Here is a 20,889-nt window from a genome sequence, read left to right on the forward strand (position 1 = left end):
ACAAAGTCACAGAAAAACACTGCCTCGAAAAAAAAATATATATATACAGATTATCATGCCAAACACATTTTATATTTTAAGTAAACTGGGTGAGCTATTTCAATATATGCCTCTAACCTCAGTATTGAAAGGCTTAGGAGAATTGCTCCACAAATTCTAAGCCAGCTTGGGATATATAGTCAGTCCAAGGCAATCTAGTGAGATCCTATCTCAAAATAAGTAAAAAGAGAACTGGAGGTGTAGCTCAATGGTAGAGTGCTTGCCTAGAATGCACAAGGGCCTGCACTCAATCCTCTCTGGCTCCAGGCAGTCGATAAATCAAAAATGACATTCTCCTCTTAAAACCCAGCTTTGGCATGTCAGTGGTGGAAACCCCTTTAGTCCCAGCACTCTACTCAGGAGTCCCAGGCATCAGAACCCAGAATTCGAGGCCAGCCAGAAACACACACACACACACACACACACACACACACACACACACACACAGAGAGAATACCAGGGCTGGAGATTTGGCTCAGTGGTTAAGAACATTTGTTGCTTTTGCAGAGGACCTGGAGTTTGGTTTCTAGCATTTATATGAAAACCCTCAATCCTCTTATGTCCCCAGGTACCAGGGAAAAATGTGGCCTGGCCTAGATACATACATATAGCCAAAACATCATACACATAAACCAAATAAATCTTAAAAATTGAAAACAGTGAACTAAAATAAAATCTACCTTTGAGACAGGCTCTCACTTTGTAAACCAAGGTGACCTGAAATCCACAATCCTGCTACCTCTACCTCTGTTTTTGTGGTAGAATCTTTTAATGTAGTCTTGCCTGTCCTAGTATTGTGAGGTATCCACAATACTAAGTCTTTATTAGGTGACTACACTGGGTATTCAGGCTCCCAGGGAAGCTCCAGGCCTTTCTCAGGGTGAGAGTTTTAAGTACAAAAAACATTCTGGGTTGACGTACTTCAGTTAACAAGAACAGTTAGCCAGAAGCAGAATTACGGAAGCCAAAAAGCAAGGTTAGTAAGGTTAGTTAAATAAATTTTTGGTTGTGAGCCTAGCCTTTAACGACTGAGCCATCTTTCCAGCTCAGTTAAATAAATTTTAACAAAAGAAAAGCCTTTTTGGTTTGTTTTGGTTTCTAGAGAAAGGTTTCTCTGTGTAATTCTGGCTGTTCTGGAACTCCCTCTGTAGACCAGGTTGGCCTCTTGTAGGAATTAAAGATGTGAGCCACCACGCCGGGCAGAATTTTGGTATTTTCTTAATTGTAAGTGATACATAGTATAATGCCATGCCAAACTTCAAGGTCAGCCGACTTCAGACACTCAGCCAAACCCATAAAGCAATGCAAGCCTGCTGCGCATGTGCACTTTTGCCGCACCAGCCTACGTGAGGCTTTGCAGGGTGGTCATGGCGGTGGCAGAGGGCGGCGCCTACCCCGCCCTGGAGGAGCTGCAGCGGAGCTCGGCTGAGCTGGCCAGGCCGCGGCCTCTGCGCGAGGCGCTCTGCCGTCGCTGTGGTCCGGCCTCCTCCGCTCGGCCAGCGCACTCCTGCCTCATACACCTACCATCGCCGCTCTCACTACAGACCTTAGCGAACCAGGCAAACTCTGACAGGAGACTATGGCCCGGACGGTCAACTTCCAGCCCAAGGACAAGCTCCTCCTCCACTTTCTGATTGGCTCCTGGAAGGGACCTGCCACTTCCTGGCACTCTCATTGGCTTAGGCGGAGGAGGTGGGGTAGGTGTGCTAGTCTAGCCTCGTACTCTTCTCATTGGCCCAAGGGTGTGGCTCATCTTGTTTCGGCTCTTTCATTGGTCCACTACGGTCCTGGGGCGGGGCCTCTGCGGATGAAGACAACAAAGGGTCGCGGGTCGCTAGCCAGCGGCAGGCGGCGGTGTTCCAGTCTTCCTCGTTCGGCTCGGCCGAGGCTCGTCGGCCTCCCCGCTAGTCCCGCTCCAGATGAAGTGTGAGCACTGCACACGGAAGGTGGGTGCGCTGTCCGGTGGGACTGGGGGGATAAAGCCAAAGCTGCGAATTGTGCCGAGGGTCGGGCTTCCTTTCTGTTGTCAGTCTGACAGGCGTCACCTGTCTGCCGAGGACTGGGAGGCGAGCTGGCTGCGGGCCACTGCGGGCGGGTGCACCGCCGCACTCGCCCTGGAAGCTATGCCCTGGGCCCCGTGCTGTTATGGAAGTACACGATTAAAGAAGTCATCCAAATGTTTGAGCGGCTCTGACATTAAAACAAGGACAACAAACTTGTGTACTTACCGTGTCAATGAAAACAGGTGGAGAGGAATTAAGAGCAGGCCCTCCTGTCCTGCCCCGCTAGGTGATTGACGTGATTGACAAACATCACGTTTGCTTCCACATGGTGGTAGCCGCGTGATTCATGTGCAGGATTTTTTTTTTTTTTGAGGGGGGGGTTTATCATATCCAAATACTCCATAAGTTGTTCTTTTTTTCCTTACTACTTATGGTAAACATCTTTCGGGGGGCTCACCTGTATCAGCCACATCTAAGTTTTCTTGACCCCATTAGGGCTCTATGACTTCTGTTCTTAATCATCAAAAACAATGCAAATAGAGGGGTGTGTGTTTATGTGTATCTGCCCTTGAGTATGGATGATTTTAATCCTGTGGAAAGGGTTTCTAGAGGTAAGACTAACGGCTCGGGGTACGTTTTGTTTTTTTGGTAATCTCACTAAATTATTCTAGGCTGAGCTTGGTGCTACACACCTGTGACCCCAGTGTTTGAGAGATCGCGGCAGGAGATCATGAACTCAAAGTTAGACAGTGCGATTTATCAAGAACCTATCTCATGTTATAAACCTGCTATGGTAGCAATACACCTAATTCTAGTACTTGGGAGACAGAGGCAGGATAATTTCTGAGTTTGAGGTCAGCCTGTCCTACATAGCACTAAAGAGACTTAATTTCAAAAAAAGCTAAAATAAAGAAAAATAATTTTCCTGTTTAACATTTCCTTATCCTCCCCCCATTTTTTTTTTAAAGGAATGTAGTAAAAAATCAAAAACTGATGACCAGGAGAATGTGTCCCTTGGTGCACCAAGTCCAGCCCAGGAGAATGAAGAGGCAAGTAAACATTTCAGATTGTGTCAGCCTGATGTGAGCAGAGCTGCTGCTGCTGTGTTTTCTCCTGGTAGTGCAGATCACCTTGCACCTCACTGCTCTTAGAAAGATTGAAGTAAAAAGTGGAAAGGGCCATGTACAGGACAGCCTTGAGTCACTTCAGACATACCAGGCCAGGTACTACATGAGAAACCGAGACTTCCTAGTGCACTGTTGAAGCCCATGTTCTGTAAAGTGGAAGGAACTTAGATTCGTGGTGTGTGAAACGACACAACTCATGTTTATGAGTCTCTGAGCTTCCTGTTTAAATGGCCATTTCTTCAGTTCTGTTCTTGTTTTAGCTCCTAGTGATACTTACTTGCACTCACCGATTCACACTTACTCTGAGCTGGTTTTATTCCTACCCTATTTCATGGTCTGAGGGGCATTTGCCTCTGCATGTGTCCTGCTGTGTTCTGGATTCACAGAATAGTTACGGTCACTGTTCTCTTAGAAAATATTAGGACTAGTCAGGCATGGCTACATACCTCTGGAGTCCCAGTGTGAACTATACAATGAAACCTTGTCTCAAAAACAATAACTGAGGGCTAAGGGTTCAATCCACTGATGGCTGGCTATCCTGAGGCTTAAGCTCAATCACAAACAAACAAATTGATTTTAGAGCTAGTTAGATAGCTCAGCTGGTAAAGACACTTGCCACTAAGGCTCAGGATGTCAGTTTGATTCCAGTGACCCATATGTGACATGTGAACACATAGATAACAGGAGAGAGCCAACTTTCACAAGTTGTCTTTCTGCCTCTGCGCCAACACATGTGCCATGGCTCAAGCTTCCCCACCTGAACCCCCACACACTATTTAGCAAGCTGCAATCAGTCAGTGTTTAAAAGAAAAACAAAAAACAAGTTTTGTTTTGTTTCATAAGTGGAGGATTAATCACATGGGAGAAGTAGGTGGCAGGATTTTCCTTTGTTTTAGTAGTTCTGATGTACTGCTTCATCTGGTGGGCATAGTCCTGGCTCTCCTGTGTGTCATTACTGTGCTTTGGAGATGATGCCTTTGGGGAACAGCAGTGTATCAAGAGCAGTGGCCCCTGGCGTCCTGGGTCAGTTTGGGCCGGTGCTTTCGACACCAGGACTGTTCCCTAATGCTTATACTTTGCGGCATGACTTTGGAAAGAAATCTAGTCACATTTGCATACATACCTGAGAAGTTGAGGCAGAGTGTCATGAGTTTGAGGCCTATCTAGACTATACAGGAAAATTCTGTCTCCAAAAAAAACCAAACAAACAAAAAAAAAAAAAAAAAAAAAAAAAACATGAAATAAAAAATCCTACAACTCTTTAAGGCCCTATTTCTTTCTTTTTTTTTTATTTAAAGATTTATTTTTATTTATTATGTATATAGTGTGCTGCCTGCATGTTTGCTGGCACACCAGAAGAGGTGAGGTCCTATTTCTTATCAGTGTTGTGGGGAGTTGGGTTTCTTCCCTCTCAGTGTTCTGGTAAGGATGAGATAAGTTTGAATACAGTCTAACCAGCACCTTGGTAGTTTAGTGTGGAGTTTGTTTATTTGTTTAGTTTTTTGAGACAGGTTTTCTCTGTGTATCTTTGGAGCCTGTCCTTGAACTAGCTCTTATGAAAGTAACAATTCAAGATAGGATGGAGCATCAGATGAATTTCTGCACCACATAAGTGCCTGGTGCCCTTTGAGGTCAGAAGGGGATGTTTGCTTCCCCTGGAATTGGAGTTACAGATAGTTATTAACCACTATATGAATGCTGGGAATCAAACCTGGGTCTTCTGAAAGAGCAACCAGTGCTCTTAACTACTGAGCCATCTTCAGCTTCTATTTATTTTTCTTTCTGAGACAGGGTCACACTATGTATCCCTATGGCTTGGGATGTGGTCTATACCATGTTGACCTTCAGCTCAATGATCCTTTCTCTGCCACAGGAGTCCTGGGATTAAAAGCATGTGCCACCATCACCTGGCTTACTTTGATTTTTTTTTTTTTTTTCTGAATATGATTTGAACCTAGAGCTTTGCACTTGCTAGGAGAGGTGTGTCACTCAACTATCCCTCTAGCACCTAAGCACCTTCTAGGCTCGTAAGAGGTTCTGGGGAGCATAAGGAACATAAGATGCCGACCTCTGTGTGGTCATTAGGGAGGGACAAGCAAGTTGACACTGTGGTAGTGGGCACTGAAAATAAATCTCAGGATGCCAGCTCAGTTAGGAATATTTCCTGTGGAAGAACTCAAGAACAAAGCCAGTGTGGCTGAATGCGAGCCTCTGGGCTGGATAGAACAGGGCAGGGCAGGGCAGGCAAAAGCTGTGCTGTGGATCCTGTTCTGAGAGAGTGCTGTCAGGGGCTTTGAGCCGTGGAAATGTGGCTTGTGCTTTAGTGGATTTCTCTGGCATGCAACTTTCCCAGCAGAGTAGGGCATGGGTAGGGGTGGAGGGTAGGGGAGGTGGGGGTGTACAAATGGGGTTAAATGGACCAAGGCCCTAGTGTCCCAGCATCCAGGTGTTCAGACCCCTTTATTGAGGTAGGCAGAAATGAGCACCAGCAGTTCAGAACTGGGAGCTGATGTCTGTGTTGCACACAGGTGAAAACCTCGAGCCAGTCATAACTGTTTGGAAAGTCTGTTCAACAGTGTAGAGCTGGAGGAGCTAGGCAGGGAAACCTGAGGCTTGTTCACAAGCAGTGGATAGGAAGGATGGGAGGAGAGGAGATGTCCATCAGGTCAGTTTGCAGCAGGCAGGAGTATCATCTTTCCACAAGATAACACTGGGGCTAGTTCACTCCTGACAGTCATCTGCATGACCCTAAGAGCCGTTAAAGGCCTGCCTCCATTGCCATGAGCTGTTCAGAACAGAGACTATTGCCTAGTAGCTCCTCCTGACACTTCAGGCCTTACTTTGTCTCCATGTTAAGGGTAGATCTTTTCTTTATTATGCTTATACAATTACCCTCCCCAAAGAAACAATGCTACCGAAAATACAAAAAACAAAACCAAACAAATAAAAAATGGAAAAAAAAAAAAAACCCAAAAATAAAACAGGTGGGTCTCTTGAGTTTGAGGCCAGTTTGGTCTACAGATTGAGTTTTAGGACAAATGGGGCTACACAGAGAAACCCTGTCTCGAAAAAAATGAAAGGAAAAATCAAAAGGAAAAGAAACAATGTTAACACCATTTTCTTTCCTAGAAGGGAGAATTCCATAAGTTGGCAGATGCTAAGATATTTCTGAGTGACTGCCTGGCATGTGACAGCTGTGTGACTGTGGAGGAAGGTGTCCAACTTTCCCAGCAGAGTGCCAAGCACTTCTTCCATGTCTTGAACCTTAATAAGGTATGGTATCAGCTGAAACTGATGGTAAGGGCTGTAATTCCAACTACTGGGGGACTGAGGCAGGAGAATTGCAAGTTCAAAGTCAGCCAGGCCATAGAAATGCTTTTAAGTTTACTTCTAAATTAGATTTTGTTAGGACTTTATTGTAGATATCCCTGGCATCCTGCATTTCACCTGCAGATAATGAGCCCCACCTTAAGCCTCATACACAACTCTGGAAGCCTAGGCATAGAGAAGAGCTGTTGATCCTCTTGCCTCAGTCTCCTGAGTGATATGATTACCAAGATGCTGTGTATCTTTTTGTTTGTTTGCTATTTTTTTTTTTTTTTTTTTTTTGGTTTTTCGAGATGGGGGGGGTCTCTTTTTTTTTTTTTTTTTTTGGTTTTTCGAGATGGGGTTTCTCTGTATTGCTATGGAGCCTGTCCTGGAACTAGCTCTGGATGGACTTGAACTCACAGAGATCCGCCTGCCTCTGCCTCCCGAGTGCTGGGATTAAAGGCATGCGCCACCAATGCTTGGCTTGCTTGTTTGTTTTTCAAGGCAGGGTTTTTCTTCTCTGTGTAGTCCTGGCTGTCCTAGAACTTGCTCTATAGCTCTATATGTGTTTTAAAACTTTTATGTTTTGCTAGGTTGTGGTGCATGCCTTTGGAGGCAGAGGCAGGCGAATATCTGAATTCGAGGCCAGTCTGGTCTACAGACAGCTAGAGCTACACAGAGAAACTGTCTCAAAAACAAACAACAACAAAATCGAACAAACAAAAATCTCATTTACTATGAATTTTCCATTATACATTGCCTTATTTCGTTCTCAGTGTAATCAACGCACATGTGATGTTATTGTTTTTCCTTGTAGAAATGTGACACCTCGAAGCACAGAGTGCTGGTTGTGTCTGTGTGTCCTCAGTCTCTGTCTTACTTTGCTGCTAAATTCAACCTCAGTGTCAATGATGCCTCTAGAAGACTCTGTGGCTTCCTCAAAAGTCTTGGTGAGTCAGTCACTTTCTAACAAATTTTTTCTTAATTGTTTATTTATTTGTTTGCTTTTTTTAGTTTTCAAGACCAGTGTTTTTCTTGTAGCCCGGCCTGTTCTGGAACTCTCACTCTGTAAACTAGGCTGGCCTCAAACTCACAGAGATCTGCCTGCCTCTGCTTTCCAAGTATTGGGATTAAAGGTGTGTGCCACCACAGTCCAGTCATTTACATTTCTTTTCTTTGGTTTTTGGAAACAGGGTTTCTCTGTGTAGCTTTGGAGACTGTCCTGGAACTAGCTCTTGTAGACCAGGCTGGTCTTGAACTCACAGAGATCCTCCTGCCTCTGCCTCCCGAGTGCTGGGATTAAAGGCATGTGCCACCAATGCCTGGCTTCAGCCATTTACTTTTTTATTATACTGTAGATGTCTACTTTCAGTTCATGAAGGGCTCTTTTTATTTTTCAAGTTCAATTTTCAAGGGCACGGGTAGAAAAACTTCAAAGAAACTCCTGGAATGTCAAAGGACCCTATTCCTTGTGTCATGAGTCCAGCTTCCTACCAGTGTAGGTGGGTGTCACATACCCTGTGCTGTGTGCAGATAGATGTTTTGTTACAACAAGGTTGGCCAGTCTGTAGTAAGACATGAACCCCTGCTGATAGTGTAGACAGTGATTACTAGGAGACTCCTATTCTTGCCTCCACCTCACAGAATGAGAATTTGATAAGATAATTATTTCTGCAATGCCTAATGTCCATTTTCCTACAAACCTTTTTCTAGCTAGGTAAGCTACAGCATTCACCTACATCTCTAGCCCCAGGCATGTGTTCTATATATGAGGAATGAAAGGTGGCAATTTGCTCCAGTGGGGCACACACCTATAATCCCAGCACTTGGGAGGCAGAAGCAGGTGGATCTCTGTGAGTTCAAGGTCAGCTTGGTCTACATGGTAAGTATTAGGCCATCCACAGATATACAGTGAAACCCTATCAGGGGGGGAAAAAAAAGGCTAGGCATAGCAGCTGACTCCTGAATGTAGCTCCAGCATTGGAAGAATTGAGACAGGTAGATTTCAGGGGCTCCATAGCTAGCCAGTCTAGCCAAAATAGCAAAGTTCTTTTCCGTGAGAAAACTGTCTCAAAAAGTAAGGTGTAGGGCCAGCAAAATGGTTCAGCAAGTAAAGGCTTTCTCCAGTGCAGGGGAGTGCTGGTGTAAATTCATTGCCCCTCAATACCATCCATAAAAGTGAGAGTCAGGAAGACCTTGTAGCACTCAAGAAGCAGAGGCAGGAGGATCATCCATGAGTTCCAGGCTGGCCAGGACTATATAGCAGACTTTGTTTCAAACAACAAACAAGTAAAGTGTGAACCAGGCCACCGCTGTAAGAAAAGTTTCAAGACTAACTGCGGTGATGGTGAGGAGAGACAGGCGCCATCAAGTCTGTGGTCTGTGTTTGCATCTGAAGCAGGAGAAGGCTAAGTTGAGTAAGAATTAGGGTGCTCAGAAGCTGGGGGTGGTGTGTCTACCTATTATGCTAGCATTCCGAAGCTTGAGATAAGAAGATTTCCAACTTCATGGCCAACCTGGGCTATGTAGAGACACCTTGTCAAAAGTAACAACAATAGGGGGCTGGAGAGATAGCTCAGCAGTTAAGATCACTGGCTGATCTTCCAAAGGCTCTGAGTTCAATTCCTAGCAACCATGTGGTAGCTCACAACCATCTATAGTCAGATCTGGTTCCCTCTTCTGGTATCCAAGCACACATGCAAGCAGAATACTGTACACATAATAAAGAGAAAAAAAATAACAATAAAAAGCCAAGTGTTATTGTCCATGATTTTAATCATAGCACCTGTGAAGCAGATAGATCATCATAAGTTCAAAGCCAGCCTAGTCTTCATAACCTAATGAGCTCTGGACCAGCTAGCAGAATAAGACCTTGTCTTAATATAAAATGAATAACAGAGTACTTAGATGTTAGCTGTGATCTGGATCCATACTTGGTCTGAGAGACATGGCCATGTTCCTCTTTCCTCCAGGGGTGCACTATGTATTTGACACCACAATCGCTGCGGATTTCAGCATCCTGGAGACTCAGAAGGAATTTGTACGAAGGTATCACCGGCACAGTGAGGAGCAGCGTGAACTGCCCATGTTGACCTCTGCCTGTCCTGGTGAGCACAGCCTGCTAGTACCATTTCACCAGAACTGTAGAAATAAATGTGACCCTGGCTTTGGCTGGAAGTGGGCAGGTCCATCCCACTCAGCCTTGTAGAGCAGGACATCTTGTGATTAGGGACAATGCAGAGAAGGTGTCTTGGCTCAGCATGGGGTGACAGTCTCAGTCAGAAGGCAGGAAGAAGCCGAGGGAGCTGACCCTATTTGTTCTTTCCTTGCATCTTTCTGTTTCTCTTTCTCTAGGATGGGTCAGATATGCTGAGCGGGTCCTGGGCCGCCCAGTCATTCCCCATCTCTGCACTGCCAAGTCTCCCCAGCAGATCATGGGTTCCTTGGTGAAGGATTACTTTGCTAGACAGCAGGTAAGCCAGCCTTTCCAGAGAACAGCAGCAGAGGGTAGACTCAAGATGAGCAAGGCCCGAGGGGAAACACTGTACACTCCGTGGACAGGGTGGCCCTGGACCTCACTTATGCAGACCCTACCTGAGTGCTTCTGTTCTGGTTGCCTCAGGAAGCTAAGCCTCGCCTCTATCCTGGCTTTTCGCTCCAGGCCACCAATGCCCCTCTTAGCCTGCCTTTTTGTTTTGGTTTGGTTTGGTTTTTTTGAGACAGGGACTCTCAACATAATCCTAGGTGTCCTGGAGTTTGATATGTAGGTTAGGGTGACCTCTGAGATCTGCCAGCCTCTGCCTCCTGAATGCTGGGACTAAAGAAATGTGCTACCACACCTGGCCATTGTAACATGAGCTTTCTGTCTAAGCTGGTCCCATGGCCCTTGAACCCCAAATAAACACACAGACAATATATTAATTATAAAGCTGTTGGCCGATGACTAGAGCTTCTTATTGGCTAGCTCGTCTTAATTATTAACCCATTTGTATCAATCTATGTATTACCATATGGTCATATCTTACTGGAGAATGCCTGGTACATTCTCCTCCCAGTGGCTACATGTCGACTGTTCTCTGCCTACACTTCCCTGAATTCTCCTTCTCTGGCAGCCCTGCCTGTCCTTCTGCCTGGCCACTAGCCACACAGCGTTTTATTCATCAACCAATAAGAGAAACATACACAAAAGGACAACCCCCTAGAGGGCTAGAATCCAGGTGTGTTTCCTCTTGGATTCTACCCCTACCCAGAGTAGGGCTTTTCAACTCTGGCCTCAGTGTAAAAGTCACTGGGCAACTGGCTCTGCTCTGGGTTTGTCTCAGGTCAGGGTGGCCTAGATGTTGTTACTTGAACAGCTCCAGAAAGTCTTTGGGAAAAACAGGTGGAGTACAGACCTGTTCTCACCTGTGCAGAGCTCATGAGACAGTACCATATATGGGTAGGGTGGGAGCAGCATTTAGGACTCCTCTGTTCTTGTAGATTTTTTACTCTTTACTGTTTATACTCCTCGGGGGGGGGGGGGAGCATCATCCAGTTCCCAAATAAATCACACATGGAGAGACCTATTACTTATAAACACTTGGCCTTAGGTTGGCTTGTTTCCTTCCAACTGTTCTTAAATTATCTCAACTACCTTTTTTCTTTTTCACTTTTACTCCTTGACTGGCTGGGCGGTTGGCTGGGTGGCGAGGTGTCTGGCTGGGTGGGTGTGTAGGTGGCGAGGTGGCTGGGTGGGTGGGTGGCCCCTGATGTCCTCTTCTCCTTGTTTTTTCTTGGTCCTCTCCCCTCTTCCCAGATGACTCCTCCTATTTATTCTCTCTGCCTGCCAGCCCCACCTATTTTTTTCCCTGCCTAACTATTGAGTGTTCAACTCTTTTATTAGACCATTAGGTGTTTTAGATAGGCAAGGAATCATAGCTTCGAAGAGTTAAACAAATATAACATAAAAGAATGCAACACATCCTTGCATCATTAAAACAAATGTTCCACAGCATAAACAAATGTAACTAACACACCTTAAAATAATATTCCACAACACTCCCCACACTCCCCCATCATTGCTTCCATGAAGCTCTAAGTTGCATGGTCTTCTCCACAGAATCTGTCTCCAGAGAAAATCTTCCACGTTGTTGTGGCTCCTTGCTATGATAAGAAGCTGGAAGCTCTTCGAGAAGGACTTTCCACTACTTTGAATGGTGCCAGGGGCACCGACTGTGTGCTGACATCAGGTGAGAGGTGGATAGCTGTTCTTGAACTAAGAAAGTGAGCATGTCTCTGTCAGGCCAGCCTGGCCAAGCTGCTTGATGGTACTGATAGCCAAGGGTTCTTAGGGGTTCAGTGGTCTAAAGCAAAGAGGAAGATTCTGCACCCTGCCTCCTGTCAGTCTTCCTGCAGATGAGTCAGGTCTCTGGGAGAACAATACTGGCAACATGGCTCTTAGGTGATGAGTACTTACATCACAGCCCATCATCACCCTTTCCTGTAGAGGGCAGAAAGGTCTTGTGCACACAGAAAATCCCTGAAGAAGTCAGGAACATGCGAGCATCCTTCAAAGGGAAGAGATGTTTAACCTGTCATCCTCCTGGTATTCTGGGAGTGGACATAGTTTACAGCCTGCTGATCCTTTACTGGCTGTTGAGCCAGGCTTTGTCCATATCCCCCAGAACTCAGGTTTTACTTATCCCAGACCCTTTTCTCATAATCTAGCATTATTTCTAGCCATAATACCATCATTATGAGCAATGTCTTTTGTGCTTTACAACAGCCTAAGTGACTTCTATGTTATTTTAGGACCAGACCAAATCCTGACTTCCATGTTTACCTCAGACATTCTCCATAGACCCTTATCTTGAGCATTGCTTCTAAATCAACAAGAAACCATCTTAGGGATGAAGCCATATGTATTTGTAAAGAACTTCAATATAAACGTGTCTTAAGCTTTATTGTAATCACAGGGCCAACTTAATTGTTATCAGAATTTTTTTTCCAAAACTGTGCTGTGCTTAAATATGGCTAAAATAAATGTACTGGTGTTCAGACTCTCAAAGTCTTGGCCCAGCACCAATAACTACAATTGGGCTGAGTTGAGTTTCATTCATGTCTCTTTGTGGATGTTTCTCTACCCGCTGTAAAGCCTCCTACCTTCCCACATGTGAGAAAACCAGTATACTATAGGACACACAGAATGTTTTACCCTGAATAAAGTTGGAAATTCACATGTTGTCTAGTGATGTTGCATTTCGTGGCCATGCTGGTAGAGTTTTCAGATGCTATGCTTCCCAGTGGAGGTTTTCAACCTCTGGGTTGCAGCCCCCACAGGGCTCACGTATCAGATATCCTGAATATCACATATTTATGTTATGATTCATAAAGTAGCAAAGAAAATAATTTTATAGTTGGGGCTTACCACGACATGAAGAACTTTATTAAAAGGGGTTGAAGCATTAAGAAGATTGAGAACCACTGCTTTAGAGACTGGCAAATTTGGTTGGGGATGAAGATGGCGTCCTGGGAGCTTTTCAGAGGGAAGAAGGCCAAGAGCGCTTGTGGGGAGTTTGTTGGGATCCAGGTTTGTCTATTTGAATCAGACTCTGGAAACTGATCCTTGAAGGTGTTTAGAACCAGGGTCAGGAGGCCGGGTTGCTTGTCAGGATGACCTTGAAGATCAGGAGCTGTCTTCTTCCTAGCCCTGGGATTCTAGCTTTGATCCAGGTGGAACAGGGTGGCAGGGAGGACATAGTGTTCAGTGGTGCTGTTCTACACTTGCTGAGGGAGGGGCGCAGTATCTCTCTACTAACAATGATGGGATAAAAACCTTCAGGGGACCATCTTAGCACCACACTGGAAACTCAGCCTGTGCTGTGTGCTAATGCTGTCCCACGGTACCTGGTGTCTTACTGGCTGCCTAGGGGACTCTACCAGGGGATTTTCTTGGGAACCCTTATGCAGAGAAAAGGTAGCATACAAAGTGCTTCTGGCTATGGGCAGCTTCCAATGCACAGTGTCCATGTGTTACAGTGATGCAGTGTGGAGCATACACAGGCTTCCACTTCAAGGCAGCGTGAAGCAATTACAGTTCAGGGTCCAAAAGAGGATTCAGTTCTCACGTCTCTGTAGTGCTTTCCTGACATTAGCATTATTTTTTCCTGATATATAAAATGGATTATGCAGCAAGGAGGGGTCCTGGGTTTCTAATGCAGTTCCCCTGGGAGAAACAAAGCCTGGCTGGCCCAGAGCGCTAGGCCGCCTGTCTTCCTTGCAGTGACTTGTTCCTCTTGTTTTTCTTCAGGTGAAATTGCTCAGATAATGGAACAGAGTGACCTCTCTGTGAAAGACGTTGCTGTGGATACTCTGTAAGTGGCATCTTGAGCTTTGCAGGCTCCAGGGCTGCCTGAAATGGATTCAGGCAGGCTCCTGCAATGGGACATTATTCTCTAGTACTGCCAGGGATCTGGGGGCTTACTGTATCCTTCAGGAAGGAAGGCAAGTGTAGAAGCTATGTGGAGCAGAGCCACACATCTAACACTGTAACTCCCTCTGGTCTCTCTGCACCAAGAACACAGCTGCTGGGTTTCTATTTCTCCTGGTGGTCCCGATGCCCAGTTAGGACTTTGGCTTTTGCTGCATCCTTGGGTCCAACACAAAGTACATTGCAGAGACCAAGTGCACACGCTGATCACCCTCAGGTATTCATTCACCACACCACTATCCTGCCCTGAAAGTGTATGTGGCTGAACAAAGATGCAAGTGAGTGAACCTAGTGACATAACCCCACTTGCAACCTTGGGCTAGATATGAAATGACATTTCATGTTGTTCATTAGACCACATTAAGAATATGCTTCTAGGGGCTGGAGAGATGGCTCAGAGGTTAAGAGCACTGGCTGCTCTTCCAGAGGTCCTGAGTTCAATTCTCAGCAACTACATGGTGGCTCACAATCATCTATAATGAGATCTGATGCCCTCTTCTAGCGTGCAGACATACATGCAGAACACTGTATACATAATAAATAAATCTTTAGAAAAAAAAAAGAATATGCTTCTGGGGGCTAGAGAGATGACTCAGTGGGTTAAGAGCATTTACTGCTCTTTTAGAGGATCAGCATCCACGTGGTGGCTCCCCAAAGTTTAAATACCTGCAAAGGACTGCACTTTATGTGGCTCCTTGGATCCTGTTCCTATAAAAACTGGATTAGTACTTTGTCTTAATTGGAGTTTCTGAGACACCATGACCAAAAAACAAGTTGGGGAGGAAGGGTATATTTGGCTTACACTTCCACATTGTCATTCATCACTGAAGGAAGTCAGGACAGGAACTCAGACAAGGCAGGATCCTGGAGGCAGGAGCTGATGCAGGTGCTATGGAGGGATGCTGCTTACTGGCTTGTTTTGACCTGCTTTCTTCTAGAACACAGGACTACCAGCCCAGGAATGGCACTGCCCACAATGTGCTGGGCCCTCCCCCATTGACGACTAACTGAGAAAATACCTTACAGCTGGGTCTCATGCAGGCATTTCCTCAGCCAAGGCTCCTTCCTCTCTGATAACTCAACTTGGCACACAAAACCAGCCAGTACATACTTGCTGCCTCGTCATCAGCACTAATGACGATTTTGTCCCATTTGTTTGAGGTTTGGAGATGTGAAGGAGGTGGCAGTACGGCGTCATGATGGAGTGAGCTCAGATGGGCATCTGGCCCATGTCTTCAGACATGCAGCCAAAGAGTTGTTCGGAGAGCACATAGAGGAGATCAACTACCGCACATTAAGGTTTGAGCCAGCACACCTACAACTGGTGTGCCCAGGAATGGTGCTGACAGACCAGCCAGAGCCAGGGTGTGATGCATGTTGCCTTTGTGCAGTGTGTATGGTATGCCTGACGTGTGTGGTATACGTGGCTGCTCTATGGAAAGCCAGCACTGGTTAGAGGAGAAGGGCCGTTTGTGTGTCTTCCCATTAATTAGTGACATTCAAAACTTAAATTGAAAAATGGGCAGATATGGTAAACCTTAGCACTGGGGAGACAGAGGGAAAATTCCAAGTTCAAGGTCAGCCTGGGCTTCATAGTAAGACTGTAACTCAAACGGACAGAGGTGATCTTTGGGTCATTGACCATTAAAATCCATTTTATTGGTTTATAGAAACAAAGACTTCCATGAGGTTACCCTTGAGAAGAATGGGGAGGTCTTACTGCGCTTTGCTGCAGCCTATGGTTTCCGCAATATCCAGAACATGATCCTGAAGCTCAAGAAGGGCAAATTCCCATATCACTTCGTGGAGGTACTCGCATGTCCCAAAGGTAAGGGGTGCAGAAGGCCCACTAATAGCCTGTCCACCAGTAACCATCAGGACAGGCTCCTTTCTCATGCCATGAAGGTTCCCTTCCTTCAACTGCATGTGAGAAGTAGACAGTTGTGGCCTTAGCCATCCCCTTGTAAGTGCCAGATGGGAGCCCCGCCTGGTGCCAGATGGGAGCCAGCTCCTAAAGTTGATAACACAGAGTTGGTACACAGGGACTACTAGTAGAAGCTGACCTTGTGCAAAGTGGCAGCGGGAAAGGACAGATATTACTTGTTCCCTAAGATTCCCCGCTGCTAAGGGAAATTAACCATCCAGGTGTAAAGACCCAGGCGGGTGAGGCAAGTTCTCATCTATTGTGGAGAGACAACTGAAAGCAGACCAGAGCTAGGATAGGATGTAGTGCCTAGGCACTCTCCCTCCCTCCCTCCCTCCCTCTCTCTTTTTAAAACTTAATTTATTTTTTCATTCCAATCCCAGTTCCCTCTCCCTCCTCTCCTTTTGCTCCCCCACCCCCTCACCTCCCATCTGCTCCTCAGAGAAGGTAAGTCCTCCCCTAGGAAGTCTACTAAGGCCGTCCCATCATCTCACTGAGGCAGGACCAAGGCATCTATCCCCCACCCCACCCCCATACCTCTGTGTCTAGGCTGAGCAAGGTATCTCTCCATATAAAATGCCTAGACTCTCTTAATGATAGAGAAGGTGTAGGAATTGGGGAATGAGAGGAGCCTCTGATCTGAAGTGGGCTGTTTAAGCCCCTGGGTGTGGAGGAGATGTCTCAAGAACAGGAATGTCTGGGTCAAGGTACTCAAGCAGGAACACTAGAGTGTTCTGACAAGGTGTATTGTCAGAAATGAAGACAGGAGAGGCCTCTATTTCTAGTCCATGTCCTAAAGGATCTTCTAGAGGAGAGAAACTGCTAGTGGCCAGCATTTAAGAGGGGATGACAGCAGGCGGCATCTGCTTTTCCTGGGGCTCAGCCCTGTACTATAGCAAGTGGAGACAAGATGGCTGGTGGGTGGGACCTCTAGGAGGCTCCACATTGCTTTCTGGGGAGACCTGGGAAGGCGAGGAAGTGGGTGCAAGCCCACACTGAAAAGGTGGGCAGCAAAAGTCCAGTTTTCAAGTGGCTTGGACCAGGTGAGCATTTGTTCCTGCTCCCCTCCCGCCTCCACGTGCTGGGGTCTGAACCCAAGGCATTGTGTGTGGTACGTATGTGCTTTTCCACTGAGCTATATATTCCCAGCCTGTGTCCTGGTTCTTTTAAATGAAAGTCTTGATGCTAGGAGTGGAAATTAGGAACTTGGCATTCTAGACACACGCTCTGCCACCAAGCTATTCCCACCCCTATGTACTTAATGCATTTGGGGGGGGGGTGTGATCTGCAGGTTTGAGAATGTGTAGTACTGACAGCAGGAGACACATACTTACTTGACTATATGGCTGGGATATGTGTGCTCATGGAGAGCTCATAGCTCACTCAGCCTTAATACAGCCTTGTTGGGAATGCACATTGACACACTGTGCAAGCAGTTGTGCTCAGCTTTGCAGGCATTCTATGCTCTTTGGGTAATTTTAAGAAGGAAGTCAGGAATCCAGATAGCAGAAAGCTGCCCACTTCTAAAGACTTACAGGCAAAACTAGTTTATGGGTAATGTATATGGTAAGACTAAAGAACACCCAGGGCTTTCCTCCTAGGCAGGCTCCAAGATAACCTTGGAGAATACTGTGAGCCCCAGAAACAAGCTCAAGTCACATGGTACTGCCTATTTCATGCTTCTCCTGCTTCCAACTGTGTCCCTTGATGTAAAGCTCCCTGACACCTGGCTATCCCTCAGGGAAGAAGAGGTCCACCTGTGTGTGTCTTTCAGGATGCTTAAATGGCAGAGGCCAAGCACAGACAGAGGACGGCCACACAGATCGCGCACTCCTGCAGCAGATGGAAGGGATCTATTCCAGCATCCCTGTGCAGCCCCCAGAGAGCAGTGCACGTGTGGAGGAGTTGTATCAGGAGTGGCTGGAGGGTACTGAGTCCCCCAAAGTCCAGGAGGTGCTGCACACCACATACCAGAGCTTGGAGCCCTGCACAGACAGCTTGGATATCAAGTGGTGACAAAGCCCAGGAGGGCAGGAAGGAGACAGCTCTGAGTGGAAAGTGGTGGTTGTTTCAAGAACTACGGGTCACTCCAGTTTTGGCAGTGCTCTGCAACATGCAGCTTCACGTGGTGCTATCTTCGTAGTGTGTGAGGGAGTGGAATGTTTTCACATGCAAGGGGCATTTTTCCTCTATGAATGTCCTTTTAGCCCAAGATGTGAGAAAGATCCCTAAGAGTGAGGCAGGGACATACTCTCCTGTCTTTCAGGATTTTTGTTCTTTGTTTTTTTGTTTTTTTTTTTTTCCTTTAATTTTATTTATTTTTTTATTTTTATTTTTTTATTTTAATTTTTTTTTTTTTTTTTTGTTTTTGTTTTCTGAGACAAGGTTTCTGTATGTGACAGTTCTGTAACTCACTCTGTAGATCAGACTGACCTTGAACTCAGAGATGTGACTTCTTCTGCCTCCTAGTGCTGGGATTAAAGGTAGCCACCTCCCCCCGACCAGCTTTTTGTTTTGTTTTGTTTTGTTTTTGTTTTTGTTTTTTAATCCAAAACGCATTCATTTTTGTTCGTTGGGGGGTTTTGTTGTTGTTTTTTTTCAAGACAGGGTTTCTCTGTGGATCCCTGGCTGTCCTGGACCTTGTTCTGTAGACCAGGCTGGCCTAGATCTCACAGATCCACCTGCCTTTGCCTCCTGAGTGCTAGGGCTAAAGGTATGCTGCACCACCACCACTACACAGCTCAAAATGTGTCATTGAAGACTCAGATTATTGCTGCAGAAATGAAGACATCAGGAAGGGCCAGGCTGCTGTAAGGTAGATAACTACGGCTTCTACACAGGCCTAGTTTTCCTGCCCAGTTTGACTCTTTTACTTGCACACATTTTTTAAAATAATTTTGAATTCTAGGGCCAGCAAGATGGCTCAACCTTAGTTTTGATCTGTGAAGCCCACTTGGTGGAAGGAGAGACCAACTCCCATAAATTATCCTCTGACTTTCACACAGCCACCATGGTATGCATGTGTGCCGCCAATGCCACCCCCCAAAACAAAAAAAAAAAAAAAAATTTTTTTTAAAAGAAAATTATAGTACTTTTAAGTTGTAGTAACAGTGAGCCATGTTCCTCAGAGTCGCCAAAGGTCAGCAGCCACTAACAACTCAACTCTTGGCACGCTGGACCATTGGTGGATGAGTCAATTTTCTACTTAACCTGTGCATTCATTCAGCTTTGAGTTGGACTCACCTCATAGCAGGGTAAAGGCCAATGACAGTGGCAGATATCCACCAAGTGGAACACTTGAGCTTAGCATATATGAGGACCGGATTTGATCCAATGTATATCTAAAAATAAATAAGTAGAATAGATAATTAAGAGGGTAGTCCACTTAGGCTTTGGGGTTCTGAGGAAGGTCCAGCTAATCAGTTACCCCCGGGGGCAGGGAGACAGAGCTGAGGCTCCATGAACACTGGATGGGTGAAACAGCGGTCTAATGTCCAGCCTCTCCTAAACCCCTCCCCAGAGCCTTTTGGCATAAACAGGACTGTCTTTTTATACAAATGGGCCTGGCTTGCCCCCTCAGCTCCACAAAACCCACTCTCCTGTGACATCATCCCTTTAGCCTTTACTACTGCTGGTATGAGCACGCCTTAGTAAGGGGAAACAGTGTATCCACACAGTTGCCCAGCTATGAAATCTACACAATCATGTGACACATACTAGAGTTCATCCAGGAGACAGTGCCTGGAGAAGCCCAGAGGTGGTTTTTTTAAAGCACTTGAATTTTTACCATGTGTGTGATTGCCTTGACTGCCCAGTGTTGTCCGCTTTGGCTTTATGTTTTGTTACTCCTGTGAATCTGTCTAGGAATGTAACTGGGTTCCCAGCCTGTGGGTCTTGACTCTTCCACAGGAGTTGCATATCAGATATGTACATTACAATTCATATATGACATTTATGAAGTAGCAATGGAAATGATTTTATGGTTGGGGGTCAGGACAATATGAAGAACTGTATTAAAGGGTTGCAGCATTGGGAAAGTTGAGTACCACTGTTGTAAATTATGATTTTTTTTTTCCTTCAGTCTATATACTTTGATATCTATCCCCCAAAATAACCGATTATGGAATAAACAATGCAACAGGGTCTGAGTGTAGAGTTGAAGGACCAAGATGCTGTTCTGCCTATCCTGGACTACACCCTGCAACGTGCCTCCCTTACCCGGAGTGATTGATTCCCTTGTTTCTGAGTCCCTTCCTGCTAGGTCAGGAGGACGCCCAGCACTGAGGGCCAGTGTGGGAAGGGATCGACTTCCTGAAAATGTCATGGCACTATTCAGGGCTGCACAGAGAAACTCTGTCTTGAAAAGGCCCCAAACAAAAACTGTTTAAGCACTAAGTGGTCAGGCCTTGACAGACAAGACCTGGTCAAAGCAGCATGACAAATGTAGTCAGAGTAGACAGTGCCTCCTGATGAGTGGCTGGTTCCAGCGTGGGAAGACAACACAATCACAGATTCCCATCTACCCAGTACTCTGGCTCACACTGGCTGTGGTCTAGCTTAGCAGAGGACCAGTTTCTTAGTTTGTTTCCTGCCTGACCTGGCCTGTATTGGTTTACACCACTGGGCATAACCATACTTAAACGTGATGAAATTCTGTCACAAAGACAAATTTGATTTCTTTTTTTTTTTTTATTTTTTATAACCAAGTCCATTTAAATGAAAACAAACATTTATAGACAATATTTGGAAATTTGATTTCTCTTACAGGTGATTAGAAACAGTTCAGTCAGGGCGGGGGGGGGGGGTTCATAATTCAGGAGCAGAGTGTGTGCCTACCATACCTGAGCACTGGGTTCATTCTCTAGAACAAGAACAGACTGGGGAAAGATTCACTGATCTTACTGGTAATGTACACTCATATTGTTGTAAGATTTCACTCAGTACGTGCCCTACTCATCATTGGTTGACATCTGGGCTTGCCAGGTGCATTACAAGTGGAGATGCAGCTGGCAGCTAGGC

At 45.7% G+C, this 20,889-nt stretch overlaps 1 protein-coding gene across 1 annotated transcript; it reads left to right on the forward strand.

Annotated features, from left to right (window-relative positions):
• The first annotated feature begins 1,823 nt into the window (after nt 1-1,823).
• On the forward strand, nt 1,824-20,061 carry Narf (nuclear prelamin A recognition factor). The gene is made up of 11 exons (XM_051182587.1): nt 1,824-1,985; nt 3,011-3,091; nt 6,299-6,442; nt 7,296-7,428; nt 9,451-9,585; nt 9,833-9,951; nt 11,577-11,706; nt 13,767-13,830; nt 15,108-15,245; nt 15,617-15,774; nt 17,645-20,061. The coding sequence occupies exons 1-11, from the start codon at nt 1,959-1,961 to the stop codon at nt 17,884-17,886; spliced, it is 1,371 nt and encodes a 456-aa protein (XP_051038544.1). The 5' UTR covers nt 1,824-1,958; the 3' UTR covers nt 17,887-20,061.
• Nucleotides 20,062-20,889: the final 828 nt, after the last annotated feature.

Source organism: Phodopus roborovskii, unplaced genomic scaffold (genome assembly GCF_943737965.1).
Source record: "Phodopus roborovskii unplaced genomic scaffold, PHOROB, whole genome shotgun sequence".
In the NCBI taxonomy this organism is placed as follows: Eukaryota; Metazoa; Chordata; class Mammalia; order Rodentia; family Cricetidae; genus Phodopus; species Phodopus roborovskii.